General features: G+C 35.4%; 1 protein-coding gene across 1 annotated transcript; it reads left to right on the top strand.

Moving 5' to 3' along the window:
• Positions 1–27,832, top strand: LOC123563540 (Golgi to ER traffic protein 4 homolog). Its single transcript, XM_045356387.2, has 9 exons — positions 1–209; positions 13,196–13,274; positions 13,693–13,774; positions 14,264–14,422; positions 15,088–15,226; positions 15,880–16,020; positions 17,834–17,909; positions 20,724–20,796; positions 21,879–27,832. The coding sequence occupies exons 1-9, from the start codon at positions 16–18 to the stop codon at positions 22,013–22,015; spliced, it is 1,080 nt and encodes a 359-aa protein (XP_045212322.1). The 5' UTR covers positions 1–15; the 3' UTR covers positions 22,016–27,832.
• Positions 27,833–27,873: the final 41 nt, after the last annotated feature.

Consider the following 27,873-nt stretch of genomic DNA (forward strand, 5'->3'; position numbering starts at 1 on the left):
AAAATATTGTGCACTATGTCATATGAATGTCTCTTAAACGAATCATTTATTCCCTTTCGCATTTTATACCTTTTCGCATTTTATACCGGTGTTGTGGAAAGTTCCAAAATGGCAGCAGGCGTCCAGAGAGTTCTCGCTAAATGTCAGAAATGTATAGATTCCGGCAACTTCTACGAGGCACATCAAATGTATCGAACCCTGTACTTTAGGTTAATCATCTTTCTTTATTTTAGTTTTAAAGAATTTGATTCATATAGCCAATGAAACGAAAACAGGAAATTTCATCAGCTGCGAACACACGTCAACATGGTCAAGTCTCAAGATAAGGCAGTGGCTACGATTACGGTACCGTAATCCTAGCCTCCGATTCTAGGTTTACTTAAGTTCCGTATTCCTAGACACACCTATGAGAATAGGCTAGGATTACTGAAGTATTTAAGAGGCATGAAATATATGTTAAAACATGCATAAATGATGTTGTAAACTTACTTTTTTTTCACTTAAAATAGTGAAAACAAAATACGAAAACGAATACGGTTGTTGATTTCGCCCGATTCTATACTGGTACTGATGATAAACCCGGACAGATGATAAAGTCGAACACCTTGGAAATATTCGATTGCAAGCTGTTATTTATAAAATTGAACACACCATCTAATAGTTTCCACTTGCAACACCAACTGGTGTAAACAAAAACAAAATTGGTAAATATTCTGTATAAATAAATGACTTACATAAATTTGTATAAAAAATATTTATCCAAAATTACTGGGGAAGAGCACAGGAGTCTGAAATTCTATCAATAAGACCATAGAAGTCTATCTTTACAAAAAATACCCCCTATATATATAAAATAAACACCAGGAATGAAACGTCAAAAACCCAGGGTCCCCTGAAAATACGCACGGAACACAGGGTGATCGCAATTTAGCGAGCGTAGTTAAGAAATAACACTAAAATACACCTACCACACTCGACAGCATTCAAATCTGATACACTTTACAAGAGTAATCAGATATTTTCTGAGATTTTCAGCTGTCGCCGAAGCCATTCGCTGACGTCACAACAATAACAACAATTACAGCGCCGGGATAAAATTAGAAAGTAGCAATTCCCGTACTGTCTTACCTTCAAATTACATAACAGACATTTTCATATTGCTCTATTCATATAAAAAAAGACATTGTACACCAAGTATCAAATTTTACTACTGAAATTTAGATATTCCGCTGCATCGTAAAATGGATTATCACAAGAGTAACCTCCCTTTACGGGTTTTCCCAATCAAATTTTGTAAATTATCTTTTTATTGCAAAAGGAATCTAGCGGTTATTATAGACTGATGTAAACATATAAATATTCTAATACTTATTTACTCGATGAACAAATTTTAAAGGATAAAATAAGTATTTTATCTTTATCTCGGCGCTGTAATTGTTGTTGTTGTTGTGACATCAGCGAATGAGTCAGCGAATGGCTTCGGCGACAGCTGAAAATCTCAGAAAACCTCAGAAAATGTCTGATTACTCTTGTAAAGTGTGTCAGATTTGAATGCTGTCGAGTGTGGTATGTGTATTTTAGTGTTATTTCTTAACTACGCTCGCTAAATTTTGATCACCCTGGGTTTTTGACGTTTCATTCCTGGTGTTTATTTTATATATATAGGGGGTATTTTTTGTAAAGATATACTTCTATGGTCTTATTGATAGAATTTCAGACTCCTGTGGGAAGAGGGTGTTTTTTTTGCGCATGCTCCCTGTCGAAACATGACGGCCTGACATTTGTTACTTTTCATTACTTGATCAGGAATGACTGTTGCAGCTTTTTGGGGAAAGTTTCAATATAATAATACCAAGAAAATTTTGTAAATGACAAAGGGTTCGAATTTATCATCAGTCAACGTTCATAAAGTCCCCTTTTGACATACCCCTTTCAGGCCCTCACTTCGTGTGAGTTTGCTTACTAAATATAAAATCGAATTATGTAAAGTTTTCAGCAAAGCTTTATTTTGATACCGACCATTGATTTCAGTTTGCAGAAATAAAAAAGTTACAGGTAAAAAACCTCATTTTCTGTTCGGGTTTATCATCAGTACCAGTATGCGAGGAAATCTAAAGTGATTGGCAAAATCAAATCATAAACTTTTAAGGAATAAATATTTAAAAAAATATTTTTGAGCAATTATTAAGAAGGAAGTGTCTAGGGGTACGCATGGTTCGCACAGGTCCTTGAAAGTCCTTGAATTTGATCCTAAGTCCTTGAAAAGTCCTTGATTTTTTTCTTCCAAAAATCCCCTGAAAAAGTACTTGAATTTTGAAAAAAAAGGTAGAAAAGTCCTTAAATTTTGCTAAAAACGGGGGTGCAATCGTATTGTAGGGGAAAAATACAAAAATAAATAATAAATAAGTCAAAACGAGCGAAAAAACGGTGTAAAATAAAAATACATGCACACCCACGGAGGGAACGCTAGTTGAACACCGTTTCGGTACGGAAGTTAGATACGGAATAGCGATTTTCACAACGTTAAAATATTATGCGCAAGGTCATTGTAGCGTGACTTATCAACAACAACAATGAGTGGCCCAAAAAATACATGTAGTTTCACCAATAAATGGCTTACACAGGATGATTATTCATCGTGGTTAAAGGAGTTTAAGTCAGACAAGCATAAGTGTATGTGATAAACTCATTGATGTCGGAACTATGGGAGAAAGTGCGTTGAAATCACACACGAAAACAAGAAGTGAAGTCCCTCGAGGACAAATTGAAAACTAGTCTTGAGAGCTTGAAAGACTTATAACAAACATGTACTAAGTATGTATACAGGCAAATATAGCTCATAAAAGGTAATCCCATTGAAGATCTCATAAAGGTTAAGATATGCTGTTGTAGCTTATGGAAAATAAAACTGTTCTTAACTTTTCTTCTGTCATAATGCCTTATGAAGAGCCTAAATGGTTTTGTAATTTAAGATTTAAAGCGATTAAAATAGTCCTTGAAAATCCATAAAAAGTCCTTAAAAAGTCCTTGAAAAGTCCTTGAATTTTTTTTGCCAAGTCCTGTATGAACCATGGGTACGGATCCGTACTTCTAGAATCTGATTCTAGCGGTACGGATCCGTACCTCTAGACAAGCCTGTTCGGGGTTTTCTAGGGGTACGGACCTCCGTTTTTCTAGAGATTAAGGGTCATTTACATTTCAGATTTTGTTGAAAATGAAATAACAAATAATACTTCATCAAAATTCACCTTAAACTTGGATCTAAATTTTATGGTTTACAGATTAACAACAATCATCCGATTTGTTACATTTTTGTTCGGAACGTAAAAAACTGAGGAACACCAAATAAATCACGAGGATTCGAACTGGCAGAAAAAAGATATAAAGATTAAACAAAATAATGTTACATATGTTGGGATAAAACTTTTTTAATTTCTAATTAACCCTTAGTGTATTTATGTTTTTCACTCATTTGGTAGCCGTTACGAGATACAAGGGACATTTTCACAAGCAGTTTCTTTTACTTAATGTCGCTTAATTGATTATTAAACAATCAGTTCCGTGCCGATTATCAATATACCTTGTTAAATAACAAAATAAATAGGTGCATATTATTATGCCTAATTTATTTATTTTTTTTTTGCTAAATTTCAAATAGAACTCATTTAAGAGATAGATTCATTCATTAATCTAGCTGTTATCAACAGTAAATTGGCACAGATCAGCGAGTGTGTTGATTTAGAATTCCTCGGTTATTTAGGTATTGAAAGGGAAGATACCGTATTTTCCCGAATTAAGGCCCCCCCCTCTAATTAACGCCCCCCACCCATTTTGGAGGGAAAAAAAGTCAACAAGAACGGGAAAAAATCACCTACCTCATTTTTATAAGTCCACATAATAAGTAATTTACAGTACTAAAGTCCAGTGTATTAAATATTAAACACACTTTTAAACAGTCCAAGTACCGTAAGTCCAAAACATTTGCACTAAGTACGGTACGTAACAGAAAATTAAACGGTAAATACATTTTTGATTTGTTTTTACACCACTCGCGCACACGCTTCCTGCCGACTTTAAAAAACTTGCAGCAATGTGTTTACGATATACCCTTTTCTTCGGCAGTTTTAAGAACTTTTAATTTAAAAGCAGGCACATCAGCGTGTCAAACCATTGACATTGTGTATTGCGCTATTAGCTACCCGCATGTACTAAGGAAAATGTTATCGGAGTACACAGCTGTTTGGGTCACGACGTAATGTGTAGTGTCGCGAGCGTGTCAAAAAGCCAGACATGGAATACACGAGGTACCGTATTTAAATGCATAAAAGACACACTGCATTAAATTGGATGCCAAATAATTACGTTTTAGAGGGATTAAACAACACAGAAACACTTTACAGCTAGTTTGAACGATGTTTTTAAGTTTTGTAAAAATTTTCATATTTTATTTTTTTACCTCAAATAAACGCCCCCTCTTTGGAAAATGTAACGCCCCCGGGGGCGTTAATACGGGAAAATACGGTAGTATTGTAAACACTGGTATCTGTAAACCAATTAGATCTAAGTTTTAAGTGAAGTCTGTTTAAGTCTTACTTGTTATTTCATTTTCAACAAAATTCAACATACAAATAACCCTAAATCTCCAGAAAAAGGAGGTCCGTACCCCTAGAAAACCCCTAACAGGCTTGTCTAGAGGTACGGATCCGTACCTCTAGAATCAGATTCTAGAGGTACAGATCCGTACCCCTAGACACTTCCTATTAAGAATATATATAATTCTTCATTTGTCTGCCAATTTTCAAACAAAAAATATATTTATTTAGTGTGGTTTTGGAAAGAAAAACATGTATACGGATGTTGATTTTGCCTGTTTCTTTAAGATTATACTAACCCGAAATGGCTGATCGATAGCACGAAATAATAGGGCAGGCATGAAAAAAAACACGATATTTTTAGTGAAATAAGTAAGTTTACAATAACATTTGTGCATGTCCTAACATACATTTGATGCCTCTTAAGTACTTCCGTAATCCTAGCCTATAATCCTCATAGCTGTGTCTAGGAATACGGAGCTTCCGTAATCCTAGAATCGGAGGCTAGGATTACGGTACCGTAATCGTAGCCACTGCCTTCTGCCTCAAGATAAACAACCATGGTAGTAAATTTAAGCCATGCGGTAAATCCGGGAAATTTTCGCACATTATGAACTCGGTCAGTTGTATAAATATAATACATTATTCGAACATAAGTGATTAGTGAAAATAACCGCTTACGTGAAAGACGAAAGCATCATTTTGTATGGTGACGGGAAAGTCCTTGAGGGTTTTACACTTGTTTGATAACGGGATAATATCCACTGTTGGGACAAAACTAATCCATGTAAGAAGCATTCTTTATTGCTAAGGCCTGTAAAAAAGGTTTGTTTCCAGTCTTAAGTTAAAGGTTCTTGTAAAGCCTTTGAAACCTCCCCTTGGGTGAATTTTTGTTTTAGTTTTTTATAACACATAAGCCTTGGTAATGGTTTATCATAAAGAATATATCAAACTGTTAGAAATAAGTAGAAAAACTTCTCAAGACAGATTATGCTCTTTTGATCAACACATTTTGTTAACTAGATATCACATGTACTTTACTGTTCACATTCTATTTTGTAGAAGATATCAAGCTTAGTTTTTCAAAAGTATTTTGTCATTTCTTTTATGACTATAGTGTGTCTAACATATTTCACCAGGTACTTCGGGAGTGGCAGTGTTACAAACCATGTACATGTTAAAAAAAATGCAAAAATTGCAAAATGAAAGTGAAAGTAGAGCTGTCAAAATGAAAAAATAAAACTGCAATGTTTCAAAAAATATAAAAGTTAACTAGTTTTCATTTCCTTGAGTACCTAAATAAGTACTGGTTCGAGTCCTAAATTCGGCCAGGTCGTAATTATTTGGCCACCCACTTTAAAACTTTTTTCCGAGCCAGATGCTTGAGAACGCATCTGTGTCATCACAAGCACATGCTTTAGCAACAAAGTCTACAAAAAATAACGTTGAGGTGAGTAGAAAAAAGTTGTTCTTCCCTAAAGTTGTGTACTCTAAATAGCAAATATTTTGTTGCGCGGGTTGCGTGATGTCATCGCACGCGCTCGTTTATGCTAAGGCCCGGCAAGGGTTAATTCAAATCTATACTTTATAACACGAAATGAACATCTGCTTACTCGCATTAAACGCATTAAAACCAAGTAAATGGATATATTGTCCCTCAACGTCATTGAATTTCCGTGTCTACGTTGTTTTTTTTACGTTGACGTCATTTCCTTTAGAATTACCCGTTTTGGGGCCGTAATACGTTTATGCTTTGCCACGGACGCGAATATATAAAAAGGTGTTATAACAGCAAGTGAGCTCGAGAATTTTTCAGTTAACATACGTTTACTCTACTGTTAAAACACCCCCGAAAAGTGACAAGAACGGCAGTTTTATGCTAAAATGTGTAATAAACAGCGACGTAAAAATTAAACTACGTCATGCTGGTGTGCGAAGGATGACAGGCGCTTTTTAAATCTCTGTTGGCAAATATTTCCCACGAGGTATGTTATTGAAAATTGATTGCAGTTTGTTGAAAAAGAACGACATTGGCTGTAGCACAATTTATTTCCAAGACAATGTTGAAAATATAACCAACTTTATGTTTAAAAAGTGGCCGAATATTTTCAACCTCTAGAACTTAAGGTAAAATGTGGAGGGTAAACCTGTCCGTTATTTTAAGCGCGGTTTTATTGTTTACCATACTGTAAACGGCCGTTAATGATAACATGATATGAAAGAAATTTTGTACAAATCAATTGTATAAAGAAAGAAATATTCATGAAAAAATGCAAAAAGTGGCCGAATTTACAACTCGAACCAGTATGTTAGACACACAACAAAAACAAATTTAGAGAAAAAAACTTGTTTGAAAAAGAAGTTTAATATTTTCTTCAAAGAAGAATGTGGACAGTCGAAGTACATATCAGGGCTCTTGCGAGTGGGCGACTTGAGCGAAAAAGGCGCTTTGGAACTTCAAACTTCGCTCAAATCTAACCTCAAAGCGAAATGCAAGTCGTCCGATTTTCTTTGATATCCACACTCGCTAATTACTGCTAACCAGACTGTTGACGATTTGCACGGTGTCAAAATGAATGTCGAATAGCATAATTTAAGCTTCGCCTACTTCAGGTACTTGCGAGATTTTCCCGAGAACTGTAAAAGCGAATCAAATTATCCGATACACCAAAGCCGATTGTGCTCAGCCAATTAGCGCCGCGGTTACGTCTTGACACTTCGCGTTAATTGTCAACATGTTCGATGCAAAAAATTGTTTTATAAAGAAACTGCTGATTAACCATGCGATTAATTGGTATATCGTACACAATTATTTGTTATCTATGGTAAAAGAACGACATGTAATGTATTAACTACGGGAAATTGACTTCCATTGATGAATTGATTTGAATATGTATTTCTAGTTTAGTGTTTACACACTGACACAGTTCACTTTCAGTTTTATTCCAGTGAGATAGTGAGATACGATACTGTTCATGGTGACTCGGTGTTAATAAACACTTCATACTGTCGTACAAAATTCGGCGAGTTACATTTACAACATCGGATTGAGATTTAAAAAAAAACGATTTTTTTCAGAATTTTGTAATAAAACAATAACCACTGTATGGGAAATGATCTAACTAAGAAAATGAATGGTCACATCAATAATTTTTTATCTAGAAACGAAAAAATTACAGCCACCTTTCAAATCACTCAACAGCATTGCGGTAGGAAAAGTCTTCCCACTTCTCCCTAAAGTCTCCCCACTCCTCCCTAAGTCAGCTTGAGGGAGAAGTGACTTCTCCCAAAAAATTGGACTTAGCTAGACACCTGATAATTATGTTGTAATTAAGGCAAAATACATATATTACCAAACAAGGTGACCTTTATAGAATGTATCTGCTACTTCTCCTGAACAATTCTGTATATATACGCTACGAATATTACAGGTCTTTCGGGTATAATTTTCAAAATGATGGGTGTTTTCAACAGCTTTACATGATCCTCAACTGCCCATATCCTTTTACAGAGCACTTGCACTTTAGTGGTCCCTATAAAATTAGTAGTTTAAAAATGTTAAAAGCAAACGTTATACGGGCTAACTTTATTTTTAGATGAATATGTTTAGGGGCTACTGCCCCCACACCCCTGCTTTGCTCCACACTCAAGCTTGCTTGCGCATACGCATCGTAAACTTCCATGAACCTTTTACTGCAGTTTATTAGCTCGACTATTCATAGAATAGTAGAGCTATTGGACTCGTCTATGCGTCCGCGTCCCGATTTGGTTAAGTTTTTGTATGTAAGCTGGTATCTCAGCAACCACTTGTGGGAATGGATTTAAACTTCACACACTTATTCACTGTGATAAACTGACTTAAATTGCACAGGTTACATAACTCTATTTTGCTTTTTTTCAAAATTATGTCCCTTTTTTGACTTAGAAATGTTTGGTTAAGGTTTTGTATGTAAGCTGGTATCTCAGTAACCACTTGTGGGAATGGATTGAAACTTCATACACTTATTTACTGTGATAAACTGACTTACATTGCACAGGTTCCATAACTCTGTTTTGCTCTTTTACAAAATTATGCCCCTTTTTCGACTTAGAATTTTTTGGTTAAATTTTGTATGTACTCACTAATTGGAATGGATTGAAACTTCACACACTTGTTCACTGTCATAATCTGACATGCACAAAGCAGGTCCCATAACTTTATTTTCTTATTTACAAAATTATGCCCCTTTTTCAACATAGAAATTTTTGGTTAAGTTTTTGTATGTAAGCTGGTATCTCAGTATCCACTAATGGGAAAAGATTGAAACTTCACACACTTGTTCACTGTCATGATATGACATGCAGTGCAAAGGGTCAATAACTCAACTTCGCATTTTACAAAATTATGCTCCTTTTTCAACTTAAATTCTTATATGTTAGCTGGTATCTCAGTACCCACTAATCATCTAATGGGAATGGATTGGAACTTCACACACTTGTCCACTGTCATTAGCTGATAAGCACTATGCAGGTTCCATAACCCTATTTTGCTTTTTTACTAAATTATGCCATTTTTTCGACTGGTATTCATTCAGTCGACAAGGCTGTTGAATAGTCGAGCGTTGCTGTCCTCCGACAGCTCTTGTTTTTTATTAGAGTTGACATCAGTATTTCCACAAACCCAAAATCATATTATTTTAGATTTTCTGCTGTGATAACTTCTGGTTAGTCACAAATAACTATGCCTCTCAGCTTTCGTTTTCATGATTTAATTTTAGCTCACCTGTCACATAGTGACAAGGTGAGCTTTTGCGATCACTCTTTGTCCGTTGTCCATCCGTCCACAATTTCTTGTGAACACAGTAGAGACCACATTTTGCAATTGATTTTAATCACAACTTGTAGTGGCATAATTTCTCCATACCTTTTGAAAACTGGCTAGATCCCATCATGGGTTTCAGAGTTATAATAATGGTCCCTTAAAGGGCCAAAATTTGCTATTTTGGCTTTTGCAGCCATATAGAAACTTCATTTATGGTTTGATTTGATACAGACTTGGAAAATATCTGTAACAACAATAGATTTTGAATTCCATAATGAATCCTTCAGATCCAGTCATAGGTTCTAGAGTTACAGCCCCTGAATGAGCCAAACCTTGTCAATTTTTACCTTGTGAATAATATAAAAGTGACATTTTACATTCAGTTTTAACCAAACTTACACATGTCACCATGAGATCTTGGTTCCTTTTGAAAACTAGCTAGATTCCATCATGGGTTCTAGATTTACTGCCCCTGAAAGGGTCAAAATTTTCTGTTTTGGCCCTTTCAGCAATTCAGAGATTTTATTTATGCTTTGATTTGATACAAACTTGCACAGAATGGTTTTCTTGATGATCTCTAGGCCATGTTCGAAACTTGGTCATATGGGGTCAAAAACTAGGTCACCTGGTCAGATCAAAGGAAAAGCTTGTTAACGCTCTTGAGGTCACATTTATGATCCTATCTTCATGAAACTTGGTAAGAATGTTTACCTTGATGATTCCTAAGCCAAGTTGCAAACTGGGTCATGTGCAGTCAGAAATTAGGCCACATGCTCAAATCAAAGGAAAAGCTTGTTAACACTCTAGAGGCCATATTTATGATCCTATCTTCATGAAACTTGGTAAGAATGTTTATCTTGATGATTCCTAGGCCAAGTTAGAAACTTGGTTATGTGGGGTCAAAATCTAGGTCACCACTCAAATCAAAGAAAAGGCTTGTTAACACTTGAGGCCACATTTATGACCCTATCTTCATGAAACCTGGTCAGAATATTTATCTTGATGATTCCTAGGCCAAGTTCGAAACTGGGCCATATGGGTTAAAAAATAGGTTTCCCATTCAAATCAAAGGAAAAGCTTGTTAACGCTCTAGAGGCCATATTTATGATCCTATCTTCATAAAACTTGGTCAGAATGTTTATCTTGATGATTCCAAATCGAAGTTTAACAGGTGAGCGATATAGGGTCATCATGACCCTCTTGTTTTTAAGTTGTTATTGACTTTAAACTTCTTTTCAGTTTAAATAACTTGAAGATAAAAAAACAGTATTCAGTTCCTTTTTTTTGACATGCATGCTGTGACACACCTCATAGATAAGTAGCCAGACTTCTCCCTAGAAACTCCACTTCTTAGTAATCTTAGCTGAGGGAGAAGTGAATTCTTGCTAACCTTCTCTCCCTAAAAACAAGTAGATAAATGAAAAAAAAAACATATTAAGGAAAACAGTGGGGCACCATCTTTGAACGTTTAGTGGTAGTTTTGTTTAATTGTGTGCAAACCACTATGTCCCCACAATTTTCCAGAGTTCTGATATTTTTAAGCATTTGTATTTTAATTTACTGCATAAAGTTCAATATGTTTCCTTTATATTAACTTCTGCATGTTTTGAAACATTTAATACTGTGTAGTGTCAAATTAGTCTAAACAACACAAAAAAGAACTTGTTTTAAATAATTGCATATAATTTCTTGAACTAAAACCTTTAAAGGTCAAAGCTTGAGTGATGAAAATGGATATTTGACATGGACTGAAGTCTTACACTCACTTTACACTGTAATCAGGACATAGTCAAGTCATAATCAAGTCAAGACATATCACTGCATAACAGATGATTGAAACAAAAAACAACAACAACAACAACAATCTTTCTACTGACCAGTCTTTTCAGCTGGTAACTGGAAACAAACCCTTTTTAGGCCTAAATTAGATTATATTAAAATATATTGTTATCCCCCGCCGATGAAATCGGGAGGGGGGTATTGAAATGGCGTTGTCCGTCCGTCAGTCCGTCAGTCTGTCAGTCCGTCCGTCCGTCCGTCCGTCCGTCCGCAGCCATTTCTCAGTAACTACTTGGTAGAATTTCATGAAACTTGAAATAAACATGAACCAACATACTGCGATGATGCCCGTCAAGTTTTTTTTTTGATTGGTCAATTTCCCTCAGAGTTATTGCCCTTGATTTAATAAAAAATGTCCATCTGCAGCCATTTCTCAGTAACTAACAGGTAGAATTTCATCAAATCTGAAATAGACATGAACCAAGATACTGCGCTGATGCCCGTCAAGTTTTTTTTTTGATAGGTCAATTTCCCTCAGAGTTATTGCCCTTGATTTAATGAAAAATGTCCGTCTGCAGCCATTTCTCAGTAACTAGCAGGTAGAATTTCATCAAACTTGAAATAGACATGAACCAAGATACTGCGACGATGCCCTTCAAGTTTTTTTTCGATTGGTCAATTTTCCATATAGTTATTGCCCTTTAACTGTTTAAAAATCCACAGATCTGTACATAACAAACCAACCAATTGGAAGAATTTCATTAAACTTCTTTCATTCTTTTCCATGAACATTTATTATAAACATGTGATGTTGTGTACCTACACCTGGTCACCACCTTACCTTGGTCACCCCCCGCCCCCCCCCCCCCCCCCCCCCCCCCCCCCCCCCAATTTTTTTTTTTTTTTTTTTTTTCATTTTTCGTTTTCTATCAATATTTATAATCAACATGTAAACTGTTGTATCCTCACCCCACCCCCACCCAAACAAACCATTCATTTTCTTTTAATTTGATTTTGACTAATGAAATTATTTGCTTCTTGGTAACATTCTTAACTTTTTGCTGGATATATTTTTTTGCCGTTCCTCAACTCTGACCCTTTCGGCGGGGGATTCCAATTCATCGAATTTGCTTGTTCTACTTTGTAATGTAATTGCATCAAACAGTGACAAACATAGCATAGAAACATCAAAACAGGATGGACTTTGCTAAAATTTCGCCAAACATTACTGGTTAGAAACCAGTCACCAAACAGGACCAGTTTCCAGACACTTGTAATGACCACTTTATTTACTAATTTTAGGCGTTATTTACACATTTTTGTTTCATCCGGATCATTTGGGTGTTTGTTCTTCATTTAAACAAAAACACTATTTCACAAGGCTATATTTGTACAAAGTAAGTTTTATGATCATACCTCACCTGTGTTTGCTAAATAACTTTTGGTCTCAGTTGGGCATCAAGATAGCATTGTGTATGCACAATTGTTTTAACTTGCCAAGGTATCAAGTGTGGAAGAAGTAATTAAACTGCATATTCATTTTGTGCTGATAGTGATAACATGAATTGTAAATTTCATGGTATTAGTCACATAAAATGCAGGGCTGTAGATTTTTAGCTGTTTGGATTATCAAGAACTTGTAGCTGCTTTTGAAAGATATACATGTGCATTGTTGGAAAGGTTAATGATAAAGAGATGTGTAAAATACTTTGTTAATTTATTTTGATGTCAAAATAACAGCAAATTATCATCAAAATGATTGTCCAGTTACTGGTTTTTACCGCATGGGGGAAAATAAGTTCTTTCTATGACCCTGTTTGATGCCCTAGGGAACCCAATGGCCATACTTTAAATGACTACGTGATGCTGATCACAATATTGGTTGCAGTATGTGCTGAAGTTTGTCTGTTAGGAGGCCAATGGTTCTAGTCTAATTTCTGATATATATGTCTTTACATTTGAAAATACTAATAGCATTACTTTTATTTTATTTTGAAGTTAACCAACTGTTTTGTTTCTGCAGGTACAGTGGTGCAAAAAAGTATGCTGAAGCAATAGATCTCCTGTATAATGGATCACAGACACTCTTACTTCATAAGCAGGTAATTCACCTACATTGTCACATCTGGTTTCATTATACTTTTACTGAATTAAAACAATGTTTGTTATTGGAAAAACTATTTGCATAATTTTTCATGATTTTAGAACTTGTTGACATGGCTGAAAGAACTGTGAAAATAATTATACTGTCTTGGGAGAGAGTGAATGTTTTAGGCTAGGGATTTTTCAGGACAGGTTCTGATTTCAGGCTTTTCAAGGCCAGATTCCCAATATAACTCTGTTGAAAAAAGGAGATTTCAGGCTTGAGACTAGGCTTTTGATTTTTGACTGATCCCAGGCCTTTGTAAATCAAGAGTTCTGCATAACAGAAATGTCTTACTTTGAAGAAGTGAATTATGGAAGTCACGTGTTGAAACATAAGCATACAGAGATTATAAATTTGGTTAAATTATTTTGCAGTATAGCAGTGGCTCAGATTTAGCCTTATTGTTGATAGATGTGTTAAATACGGCAAAGACACCAGTAACAGAAGAAAATACAGGTATACTTAGTGGTTACTAGTGAAATATTTCTGTCAGTATTGTGTTTATTGTGATGTTTAACAGTCAGTAAAGGTCTCATTTGTAGTCAATTTATGCAACCCAAGATGGAGGTTGTCATTGGGTTAAAATTTTGTATCAGTATACCAAATAACAAGTATCTACTGCTAGTACTAGTACTAGGCATTAGTGCCTAAAATAAAATATTGTTTCCAATCTGGCTACCTGCGCTCAAAAATTGCACTTGCCAAATATATTTTGTCATGGCAAGTAGTCTAAAGTGAATGTTCTGTGCTTCCTTTTTGAATGTACAAATTTGGAAAGCTAGGTGTTCAATTCCTTATTATAGTTACTAGTATAAGATAAGAAAAGAGTTGTTTAAATGCACCTTCATTTCTTTAAATTGGTTTAAGTTGAAAAACTGGCACAGCTTTTCCATGTATCTTGTTATCTGTGCTGTAATATTATTGTACTTTTGTATCTTTAACCAGATAAAGTTGTAGATTTACTGCGAATAATGGATAATAATGAATGTCCTGATCGAATCAACTACCTGAATGCTGCATTACGCTGGACTATCGGGGTTGCACCTGAATGTCGGGCGGGACACCCTGATCTACACAAGAAATGTGGCATGCTGTTCTGGCAAGGTAGGTTACTCTGGTTACCTGCATCTGCAAACTCATCTCATCTGTTTCTACAATTAGTGATTAATAAAGTGCTGAGTTATATCTTTGAGCAATGTTTGATAGGATTTTAGTTAGCATTTTACAGTGTGCTAATTATGGATTTATTGCTAGTAAATATTAGCTTGAGCTACTTTTGTAAGTACATTTAATTGTGAAATTTGATTACGGTAGTCTCTAAGAATAGATATCTCTATTTTTATACGAGTGGAGTGTATTATCATGTGAACACCCTTGGCGGGTGGGTGGGCTTCGGTAGGGCAGTCAGCGTCCAAAGCATGTCCGCTTTCTAAGTCAAACAGTTTTCATCCGATCTTCACCAAACTTGCTGACAATGTTTGTGGGCATAATATCTGGGCCAGGTTCTATAACCACCCAAATCGCCCCAGGCACTCTTGGATTATGGCCCTTGAATTACTTGAAAAACTGCGAATTTAGCCTTGTCAGCTCTCTGCTGAACAGTTTTCATCTGACGGGCATATTTTGTGACAGTCTGGCACTCTTGTTTACAAATTGTTTAAAAAACATGGATATTTTTAATTGTGTAAGACTTAACTATGCTTTAAGAATTAAGTTATAAAATCTAGACTTTTATCCATATTTAATTGCAGTTTATTTTATAATTTCAGAGAAAAATTATATTCAAGCTAGATACCATTACCTACATTCCTCAGACGGTAAAAATCTAGCAGTAATGTTGATAGAATACCACACAACTCTGGGATATCCTTCAGAAGTTGATCTTTTTATAGCACAAACTGTATTACAGTAAGTATTCAACATCACGTTGTATCTAAATATACCTCACAGAATAACTGAAATCTTTTTGTTTCCATGAAAGAAATTATACATGGTTTGCATTGAAACATTTAGAAAAAGAAGTATTTACTTTTTTATGTGCCCAGGCATTTTGCAATTGAACTGCTCGTCCATTTGTCTGTATACGTCTGTTTGTTGGTCAGTACAAACCAGATTTTTAAGGTTTTGCCTACAGCCCACATTAACAACCCAGTTTAGTTTATGCTTACATTCAGCAAACTTTATGGCAAGACCTACAAACTGACAAATATATAATGACCTTGATCTTGGTATGATCTTCATTTTAAACTTAAAACATGAAAAAAACTTGTTTAGCTCTGTGCCGAATGACAACTATATCAGTATCTTGTGTAGTCAACTCCTTGTGCAGTTTCCATCCAGTCAAATGAAATTCTGTAATGAATACAGATAGTCACTGTGGTTATGTTCTGGCGTTTTGTAACATTTCGGATTTTATTTTTTTATCAGAAAACAAAATGTACAAGGTCATTGACACTAAACACAGATAGATGCAGTTTGGTATGGCCAGTTCAGGAAGTATTCAGTTTGCATCACATTTGTAAACTTATACCTTACTTACTTTTCCTTGTTGGACATTTCAGGTTTTTATGTCTACAGAATAAGGACACTGCTCATGTTGTATTTGTTACCTATACAAAACAGCATCCTGGTGTGGAAAAAGGACCTCCATTTATACAGCCTTTATTAAACTTTATTTGGTTCCTATTATTAGCATTAGAAGGGTAAGTCGAGTATATATTTATTCCCCAAAAAGTGGACATGTACTAATGTATTCACACTCAGTCTGTTAGTTAGTTAGTTGTAAGTTGGTTTGTACATACGAAATACTTTGTTTCTGATCTGTAATGATTCAAGAGATTCGCACAAATGTTGAACGTGATAAGGTGTTTGGTGTGGAACAGTAAGGTCTGTATGTCCAAGGTCAATGAAACGGGAAAGGACTGAGTCTGTGACCCTATACTTAACCCATAGATACCAGCACTCCCCATCGGAGGCATTTTTAACTTGAAGCATGCAAGTGCCGGTGTTGGCGTTGCCACGTCATCATCCACATAGGGGGCATTATTCACTGCAGTGATAGCTCTAGCTTTCTCAGATTTAACCTATTTCACTAGCATCAAAATAGTGACACCACATATTTACTCTGTATTAGAGATTTTATACTTAATTCATATTGAAATATATATAAATGAATTACATATGTTGAGTCTGTGACAGAATGAAGCATATGTTGAGCATTAGTGAAAGGTATTCTGAAATTTTTGTGCTCCACAAAATGGGGGTGGGTGGATGTCCGTCAGTCCAAATTTGTATCGTACAAATCTCAAAACGTATTTGACCCAGAGTTGTCAAACCTCACAGCATTGTTATTCAGCATGGAATGTTGTGCACCTGGTGTTTTGATTGGGATCTCACACAACCAGACTAGAGTCCAGTAGCCCTTAATCAAAAATACGCATTAGAAGGGCAGGAGTTTTTGTCGCATGTTTGTCACAGAGAATTTTACCCAGGATTATGAAACATTACAGGAATATTATTCAGTATGTGAAGTTGTGATAGAGATTTCATTCACCTAGATCAGAGTTATGGCCCTTGACTTAGTGAAAAATACACATGAAAGGACATAAAACGTATTTGACCAAGGGTAATGAAATGTGAAGTTGTACACCTGGGGTTTCGGTATTCGGGATTTCTGTTTGTCAGACCAGAGTTATGGCCCTTGATTCAGTCAGAAATATGCATAAATGGTATACAAGTTTGTGTTGCTTGTTTCTCGAAAAGTACTTGACTTAAGAGTCATAAAACATTACAGGATTGTTATATAGCGTATGAAGTTGTGCAGCTGGTGTTCTGTTTTTGGATTTCACCCAGCCAGACTAGAGTTATGATCCTTGACTTAGTGAAAAATGCACATAGGCTCTTAAAAGTTTGTGTTACATATATCAATATTTCCCCTATAGGCTAGAATCCTGAAACCATGCAGAAATATTATTCAGCATGTGAATTTGTGCACCTGAGTTTTGTTTTTGATTTCACTCTGCAAGACCAGAGTTATGGCCCTTGATTTAGTAAAACAAATAAAAGTTTGTGTCCTGTTTGTGTCCTGTGTATCTCAAAATGTACTTGACTTAGGGTTATAAAACCTTAGGGGATTGTTATATAGCATGTAAAGTTGTGCACCTGGTGTTCTTTTTGGGATTCCATTCAGCTAGGCCAGAGTTATTGTCCTTCACTTAGTGAAAATTGAAAAATACACATAAAGTGTTTAAAAGTTTGTGTTGCATGTATCACCTAGTGTGATAAAACAATGTACAATGACATGAAATGGGTGCACCTGTGACCTATGGACACATATCAAGTTAGAGAATGATTTGCTTGTATGTTTATATAAGATTATTGTTCAGTGCCAGGCATGATGGCTTAGACAGATAAAGCTGATACTTTTCCAAAATATCTGTGATTCATGGTAGATAGAAAAGTTATTCCCATTTGAAAGTTGTTCAGTAGTTGTTTACAATCTTTGTTTTATTCCAGTGGAAAATTAGCTGTATTTGCTGTTCTGTGTGAAAAGTATCAAACTTCTATAAGCAGAGATCCTACATATAAAGAGGTAATCTTGAGTTAAATAACTTACCATCACATTACTTTTGAATAGTGTGCTATTGCTTCTTTGATATGTACAATAATCTATGCATAATAAATATGTACAGAGAAGCTTACAAACTAAAGTAATACATGTATGACCTTTGTGGCTATGTGGTTTTGATTGGCTTATTGACCCCCTGCCGTGGCGGAGGGATTATAGGAATGGTCTGCGTCCGTCCCTCCTTCCGTCTGTAACAAAATCGTGTCCGGTCCATATCTCCTAAACCCCTTGAAGGATTTTCATGAAACTTTGGACAAATGATCACCTCATCAAGACAATGTGCAGAACCCATGAGTCAGCCTTGTCGGTTCAAGGTCAAGGTCACAACTCAAGGTCAAATGTTTGAGCCTGCCATTTTGTGTCCGCTCTATTTCTCCTAAACCCCTTGAAGGAATTTTATAAAACTTGGGTCAAATGATCACCTCATCAAGACGATGTGCAGAACCCATGAGTCAGCCATGCCGGCTCAAGGTCAAGGTCACAGCTCCAGGTCAAAGGTTTGAGCCTTCCATTTTGTGTCCGCTCTATATCTCTTAAACCCCTTGAAGGAATTTTATAAAACTTGGGTCAAATGATCACCTCATCAAGACGATGTGCAGAACCCATGAGTCAGTCATGCTGGCTCAAGGTCAAGGACACAACTTAGGGTCAAAGGTTTGAGCCTTCCATTTTATGTCCGCTCTATATCTCCTAAACCCCTTGAAGGATTTTCATCAAACTTGGGTCAAACGATCACCTCATAAAGGCGATTTGCAGAACTTATGAGTCAGCCATGTCGACTCAAGGTCAAGGTCACAACTGAAGGTCAAAGGTTTAAGCCTTCCATTTCGTGTCCGCTCTATATCTCCTAAACCCCTTAAAGGAATTTTATAAAACTTAGGTCAAATGATTACCTCATCAGAACGATGTGCAGAAATTATGAGTCAACCATGCCAGCTCAAGGTCAAGGTCACAACTAAGGGTCGAAGGTTTGAGCCTTCCATTTGGTGTCCACTCTGTAGATCTCCTAAACCTCTTGAAGGATTTTCATCAAACTTGGGTCAACTGATCACCTCATCAAGAACTCATGAGTCAGCCATGTCAACTCGTGGTCAAGGTCACAACTGAAGGTCAAAGGTTTCAGCTCTGTATCTCCTAAACCCCTTGAAGGATTTTCTTGAAACTTGGGTCAAATGATCACCTCATCAAGACGTTGTGCAGAATTCATGAGTCAGCCATGTCAGTTCAAGGTCAAGGTCACAGCTAAAGTCAAAGGTTTACCCTTTCACTATCCATAGCAGTGGCGGGGGATTTAGCTGTCTTCAGACTGCCTTGTTTCAAATTATTCCTTCAAGAATATTCTTGTTTTAAACTTTGCTGTTGTTTTAATTGTTTTGAAATTAGTGATTGAATGGAAGTCAACCAGCCAGCTGGTGCAAAGTTAGCGAATATGTCTTACCTTACTTGACCAGCTTATTAAGAACAGCAAAAGACTGTCTGATGCTGGCACTGCCACACTCAGTCACAGGTACTCTGTGGCAGAACATATAACCACTGTGTTGACTACATGCCGTAACTTGACCGATATTTCAGCAATTCGAAATTCTTTACATTTATAGTCACCAAATTACCTGCAACTTTCTATTTAAATGCTTCTTCAAAATATTCAGAATTTTCCTGTGATAATAAAAAAATGACAAGGTAGTGCATGCCATTTTTTCAACCAACGGAAGTGGATTGAATCTGGCTTGAGAACGAAAATGACAAACTCCACGATACAGGTTAAAAGAGCAAGGTTCCCGGCATGTGCAGGCGTTTTCATTGCTGAGCTGGGCTCAATCCACTTCCGTTGGTTGGAAAAATGGAGTAAGAACTACCTTGTCATTTTTAGCTCGACTATTCGAAGAATAGGGGAGCTATCCTACTTGCCCCGGCGTCGGCGTGAGCATTAGCGTTAGCGTCACACAATGTTAAAGTTTGCGTACCACCCCAAATATTTTCAAAGTCTATTGAGATATTGCTTTCATATTTTGCATACTTGTTTACCATCATGACCCCAGTCTGTAAAAAGGAGGAGGCAACTCTATCAAGCATTTTGACTGAATTATGGCCCCTCTTCAACTTAGAATATGCTTATTGTAATGTTAAAGTTTGCGTACCACCCCAAATATTTTCAAAGTCCATTGAGATATTGCTTTCATATTTTTCATACTTGTTTACCATCATGACCCCAGTCTATAAAAAGGAGGAGACAACTCTATCAAGCATTTTGACTGAATTATGGCCCCTTTTCGACTTAGATATGCTTATTATAATGTTAAAGTTTTACTCATAGCTTATATTTTACTATCAAGCACTGAGAATAGTCGAGCACGCTGTCAACTGACAGCTCTTGTTTATTATGGCTATACAGTCATCCAAATTTGTGTCACACAGACCTCAATTCGTAGTCATAACACCTTATACGATTGGCATTCAGCATGTAAAGTTGTGCACATAAGGTTTTGTTTTTGATTTCACTCAGCCAGACCAGTGTGGAAGGGCTTAAAGTTTGTGTCATATGCATCTCAAAAAGTATTTGACCTGGAGTCATGAAACTATATGAATGTTTTTCACATGCCGAGTGCACCTGAGGTTTTATTGAAAGATTAAATGCATAGAGAGACATAAGTTTTTTTTGTTTTGTTTTTTTCAGAAGTAACAATTTAAATAATTTGATAGCATTATATTTTCTGTGGTTGTTCTATATTTTATGGCTGAACATACTGTTATGATTACTATATATTTGTATAATTTCAGTACCTTGACAAAATAGGGCAGATATTTTTTGGAGTTCCAGCTCCCAAGTCACAGTCTCAAGGTGGCTTCTTTGGTAAGGAACATTTATTCACCACTTTATATACACTAACTGTCCTAAATTTTTCTCCCTTTAATTATTGCAAAATAATATCATAAAAAGAATTGTCAGTCAATTTTTATAAACTGCAAATCTCTTCCAGTATCAGTTGCAATTTGTCTTATTAGAACATTTAAATTCATTAAATAATTCTGTTTGATTCTTACATCTTTTAAATAGTGGTTTCATAAAAGTACTAAAACCTAGTAAGTAACGTTTCTCACTTTCTTGGCACAGTGTATTCACTTATCCGAATTATGTTTGTCTTAAATACAGCATAGTTTCTGATATGAATTTGCCGATTTTTGCCAATGTTCAATTTTGCATGCCGTGCAAGTATTTAAATTCAAAAGCAATTAATGGATGTATGCACTAAACTGCCTCATAATATAGTGCCTCTGATGTATTTCCTTGCAAAATTTGATAAATATTGATGTCGGCAAAAACGAAAGTAGACTTTGGCAGGTGGCGGTAAAATGATGTAATTTTAAGGCTGGTTTGCATGTTATTTTGAACAATATGGATTGGCGACTTTGATGCCATTGGATCAGTCTAAAAACATGTTTTTGTAAACATTGCCTCCGAGTATGGTTAATTGTTTGCCAAGTGTGTCAGTAGGTGGTAAGATGATTATTGCCTCCGGCATGTATGTCTTGATAAATAAGGGGGTTATTGACAGCTGTCAAAATTATGCTTTATCTTTCAACTAGAGTGAAGTATTAATTTCTGGGGCTTATCGGTATACAGTTTTAAGGTAGCCCGGTGGGCATGTTCTGAAAAAATTTAGTTACCCGACAGAATTTTCTGGTAGCCCCTGGGCTCCAGACATGGAATTTCTGATAACCTAGTCAAAGGTCAAGAATGATCTCGAGACTGAAAATGGAGAAAAAGGCCATCATGGGCAGATAGGCAGGGTAGGGGTCAAGGGGCATACATGTTTTACAAACAGCTCTTGTTGATATTTTTCACTGTGAGATTACCAGATACTTCTTTCTTCCATTTCAATAATTAGAGTAGTACTGTGTTAATATTAGTTTCATGATGTGGTAACTTTTCAGGTAATTTGATACAAAGTTTACTTGGAGGTGAGGATGGAGAGGACAATGGTCCTGTGACCCCTGCAATGACCCCTGTGATGACCCCAATGACCCCAAGTACTGAACAGAGGAATCTGTCTCAAGTTGATCTTGACTAAAGGAAACCATCATTCTTCAAACATTCTTATAAACATGTTATTTGTATCAATATAGCTGGTTTCTTTGCATGCAGTATGAAACCAAACTGGAAATAATAGGAGAAATGGTGGAAGCCTTGTACTTCATTTCTGACATAGAGCCAGTATAAATGTTGTTTTTAAGCTGCAGTTTTCGAATTTGTACAGTGGTATCTTTAGATTTATTTTTGGTTTGTCCAAATTCCACAAAGTTGTAAATGAATTATCAGAATTCCACAAAGTTTTCAGCAGTTTTAGACAGTTTTGTCCAGAGAAACTAGCCATGTAAAGATAAGAAGAAATGTGTTTTTAGAAAGTGCTCATATATTGCAATGTCTTGTTATTTATAGCTCACAAGAGCACCAAGTGCCGAAAGGTGAACTAATGTGATCACTCACTGTCTGTCATCTCTTTGTTAGTATCTACTTTAAATGGTGTCATCTTTGTAACAATTTGGTTGAAGTTGTGTAACCTGATAGTGCTTTTCCAATGTTGCCAAAACATTTCCCCTTAACTGCACATAGGGGCTGCCAGAGCTTTGTAAAATATTCAGAAAATATCTCCTTTAAACAGCTAGTTTGATTTTGAAATAATTTCAAATGTTCTTTTGCTAATGGCAGCCTTCAGCTAAGATCGTTCAAAGTATATAGTCATCCAAAAAACATGACCACCAGAGGGCATATTCACTTTTTCCTGTATACAGAAAGTGGTTGTCTAATTTTCAAATAGTTTTTTTTTTCTACAAAGTTTGATTCTTCAAAGACATGGCTGTTTTGAGTTAGAATTACAAGTACAATCTTCCTATGAAATATCCTAAATATCTGTTATGGTTTTGATATTATTTCTTAGGAATGTTCCTAGTGTTACCCTCTGCTAAGATTTTACAAATTTTACATATTCATTTAAAAAGACTGCTTCTAGGGATATGTTCTATTTTCCCTCTATGTACAATGTTAGAACTTCAGAAATCTTCATGTTGGATACTACTGGCCCAATATCAAAATTATTTCAAAGCAATTGTTTATGGGTATGCCAATACCAAAAGTAATTATGATATCTTCATTCATTACATGGGGCTAGTTTTCCCTATGTGACTATATTGAACATTTTGACCGAAATTGTTAGCTGTTTGAGCTGTGAAACTCAGGTGAGTGCTCTAGGGCCATAACAGCCCTTATACCATTTTTTGAGATGTGAGAATTAAAAAGAGGAGATTTTATTCATATGTACATTTATGAAATATATTGGATTACTGAAATATTCTGTATTGCAACTGAAGATATTATACCTTTATATTTTAAGAAGAGGCAGTTCTTTAATAAAGCTTGTATATATTTGTTTTAATATTGTGAATTAAAACAGGAGATGTATTATGTTTCATTGAGTCTTGAAAGAATCTATCAGTACTTGATCAAATATTTAAACCAGCATCAGGTTAGTAATATTAACGGGAAGTGTTAATATTTTACAGTAAACACAGATTTTAATAGTATTCTGGTGAGATTTTGTCATTATTTTGTAACAGTATGAGCGCTCATTCGGACAGGAAGTTGCATGTATGGAAACAGAAATAATCTATAAGTAATTATAAAACATTTGGGGAATAAATGCCAGGAGATACTGCTACAGCATCATTAAAATACAAGAAATTTCTAAGCTATTAAAAGATTGTTTAAGATCATTACTGGAATTACACCTAAAATAGTGATAAAAAATCTTTAAAAAATGAAAATCTGCATTCTAGAGTCGTTTATTTTGATGAACTTTTGATAGTCTGTCATTATATTTTTTCGTCGCTCATTTTGTGGGTAATTTCTCAACTTCATTAAAAAAAAAAGATAAACTAGTTAAAAGTATCAGTGCCAGAACTTTTATTTGAGACTTTGAAATGACCAAAAGATTTGAACGTCTGTATCTTGCACTGTCCAACTAAATTTTCTAACCCGGAAGAGTTGCATACATTGGCGTCCAGTTGCAACTGTAAGTAAACTTAAATAAAAACACATCAGTTGACACAACAGTGTTGTCTATAATTCCGTGATTAGTACACTGGCTGTACAAGTGGGAAGTCATAGGTTTAAAACCCTACTGGAGGCTGAACATTCCATAGAAATCGGATAAGACAATTAAATCATGGTCATGTGAATAATGCTGTACACCTTTCAGGTTCAAGAACTAGAGGAAGCTTTTGAGATAGGAGTGTTTTATGTATGAATTCTATATGCTCTATACTCCAAAACCTAGAATGACATTGTTCTAGTGGAGTGAAGTTCAGAGGAGACTGATCGCAACTATAAAAAGAACTACGGACCAGAAGTTATCATGTCACAAATTTATCACAGTATCAGATATCTGAAGAAGTGTAATTGAGAAGTGTAGTATGTTTTGTGAATTGAATAGGGTGTAACCCGGGACTTGATGATTTGCATCTTTACATCCAAAATATCACAGCAAACAATATTATTTGAGTTTGCTGTATTTTGCAACTCTACATTGATATTATGAGCAAATTATCATAGTCTCTTGTTCATTATGTACTACAGTGCAACCTTATAAAAGTCGGTCTCTTGAAACGGAAATCTATTGCAAGTGGATAGTAACTCTGATCACAAGATCTCTTGAAACTAAATACTAGCTCCTGTCTGGCATGTTTCACTTGCAGTGTTTCACAGCATTGTATTTCATTTGTAAAATCCCATCTTATTTTTCAGGAGATTATTTTGTTTTTATAATGCTTAAAACAAGCAAGTACTCTAGTGTTTGAAGGGATTTTTAGTAGCTATTCCAGATGTATATGACACAGGTATGCTTTTGGGATGTTAAACAAGTTAACTTATCTCATTTTACTTTTACCATTTGTCTGTGTTTATTGATTTTTGCATCAGATGAGAACACAAAAGGTATTTTTTATTTGGGGCACATTTTATTTAACATTTTTAAATACTTAAAAGTATCATTTGCTTTCTGCAAGACTTCAGATTTGGTCAGTGAAGATAGCTGGTTTTTTTTTTTTTGCCACATTTGCACTTAAGAATGGTGAAAAAAGTAAAGTAAAAAATCTATTTAGACAAAGATAAACTATTTTCATAGATTGCTTTTGGCCAGTAGATGACCACTTACCTTCAACTTGCCCTCATTTGAGGTTGAAGTATATGTATTTTACAAACAGCTCTTGTTAGCCTAGTTTGAATAAATTCCATATAGTATGAAATGTTGAATACTGTCTTACATGCTTATTCAACAGAGGTTATCAAGTATGTGTCAAAAATATGACCCATGCTGTATGACCTTTTCTGTTTATAAATTTTATGAGAGATTTAGCAGGAATAGTTTGGTCTATAATTTAGAGGATTATATTACTAGAATTCAAATTTTGAAATGTTGAGCTTTCACTAATTTTTGAATGAAAGTGTATCATTTAGGTATTGACCACAAACTCCACAAGGTTTGTTATTTGCACCAATCTTGTACTTTACAGGTTCTGTTTTTGCATACGTCTTCTTTTGTGCTTTTTAGCTAATGTAATATGAATAATTATTTATTTCAGTTTCCACCTGGATAAGATACGGAAAGTTTGAAGTAATTTATTATTTCTGAAGTATTTTTTATAATGGTTGATGTGATTGTATTTTTACTATGCACGTATGAAGAGAATAGTATGATAATTTATTTGGTTTAGAGTTGAAGTCAGTTTTTTGGGGGTTACATTGTATCAGATTACTGCTTTGTATAAAAGAGATAATGGGACAAAAGTACCTTAAAGTTTTTTTTTAAAAAAATGCTGAACTTATATATATGTATATCTACAGGAAAATCAAATAGCAATATTTGACTTTAAATTTCTTTGTTGTGTCGTTTTGTTTTACTTTTTATAAAATATGCTCCAGTTAACGGGTAATTAAATGGAAAATTGTAGGTTCAAAATCTATTTATAAAATGGCATAGAGTATTATTTTCTCTAGTGTATTTTGTCATTTAGTTGAGAACTTAAGACATAACACATAAACAAGCAAGTGGTCAGGTATTTACTTCTGAAAAACAAGTGTTCAGCTGTTCAGTTCTAAAAGGCAAGTGATCACCTATTCAGTTCCAAAAGTCAAGTGATATTCTATTCACTTCTGAAAAACAAGTGATCAGCTGTTCAGTTCTAAAAAGCTTCTCTTCTACCAAGCAAGTGATCATCTATTCACTTCTAAAAAACAAGTGATCATCTATTCAGCTCAAAAAAGCAGGTGATATTCTATTCAATTCTAAAAAGCAAGTGATCAGCTATTCGCTTCCAAACAAGCAAGTGACCAGCTATTCATTTCTAAAAAGCAAGTGACCCGCTATTCAATTCTAATATAATAGCAAGTGATCAGTTATACAATTTTGATATAATAGCAAGTTGTCACCAACTGTAAAATCATTTAGTTTCTTTGGTACTAAAGTGTGTCCCATCCCATCGGTTAACATCAATATATTTTTAGCTCGACTATTCATAGAATAGTGAGCTATTGCACTCGCCCATGCGTCGGCGTCGGCGTCGGCGTCCGCGTCCGCGTCCCGATTTTGGTTAAGGTTTTGTATGTAAGCTGGTATCTCAGTAACCACTTGTGGGAATGGATTGAAACTTCACACACTTATTCACTGTGATGAACTGATCTACATTGCACAGGTTCCATAACTCTATTTTGCTTTTTTACAAAATTATGCCCCTTTTTCGACTTAGAAATTTTTGGTTAAGGTTTTGTATGTAAGCTGGTATCTCAGTAGTTACTAATGGGAATGGATTGAAACTTCACATACTTGTTCACTATCATGATTTGACATGCACTAAGCAAGTCCCATAACTCTACTCTCTTTTTTTTCAAAATTATGCCCCTTTTTCGACTTAGCAGTTTTTGGTTAAATTTTTGTATGTAATCTGATATCTCAGTATCCACTAATTGGAATGGATTGAAACTTCACACACTTGTTCACTGTCATGATCTAACATGCACTGTGAAGGTCCCATAACTCTACTTGGCATTTTTACAAAATTATGCCCCTTTGACTTAGCACTTTTTTGTTAAGTTTTTGTATGTAAGCTGGTATCTCAGTATCCACAAATTGGAAAGGATTGAAACTTCACACACTTGTTCACTGTCATGATATGACATGCAGTACAGAGGTTCAATACCTCTACTTTGCATTTTACAAAATTATGCCCCTTTTTCAACTTGTATTCATTCAATTGACAAGGCTGTTGAATAGTCGAGCGTTGCTGTCCTCCGACAGCTCTTGTTTTTATATGTTTTGGTTTTTGTAAAACAGCTGTCATGGGGATATAAAGTTCATGAAGTTTGACCTTTGAACCTAGAATGAATTCGGGAATTTTAATGGCACGTTGGGACTTAATTTGGTGGATTGACTTAATCATGAAATCCACAAATGAGCCGTGCCATGAGAAAACCAACATAGTGGGTATGCGACCAGCATGGATCCAGACCAGCCTGCGCATCCACGCAGTCTGGTCAGGATCCATGCTGTTCGCTAATAGTTTCTCCAATTCCAATAGGCTTTAAAAGCGAACAGCATGGAGCCTGACCAGACTGTGCGGATGCGCAGGCTGGTCTGGATCCATGCTGGTCGCATACCCACTATGTTGGTTTTCCCATGGCATGGCTCAAATATTGATCCCCAACCAATACGAATGATTTTGCAGTATTAAATGAAATATATAATACTTGCTTCAGTTATATTTACATTTTGACTATAATTTACAAGTGTACTGTAAATCAGCTATTCTTATTGATGAAGTAAAATGCCTTAAATTGTTATTTGTGTAATTACTTTCTTGCCTTTTCTTACAGTGTGAC

This window comes from Mercenaria mercenaria, chromosome 2 (genome assembly GCF_021730395.1).
Source record: "Mercenaria mercenaria strain notata chromosome 2, MADL_Memer_1, whole genome shotgun sequence".
NCBI lineage: Eukaryota > Metazoa > Mollusca > Bivalvia > Venerida > Veneridae > Mercenaria > Mercenaria mercenaria.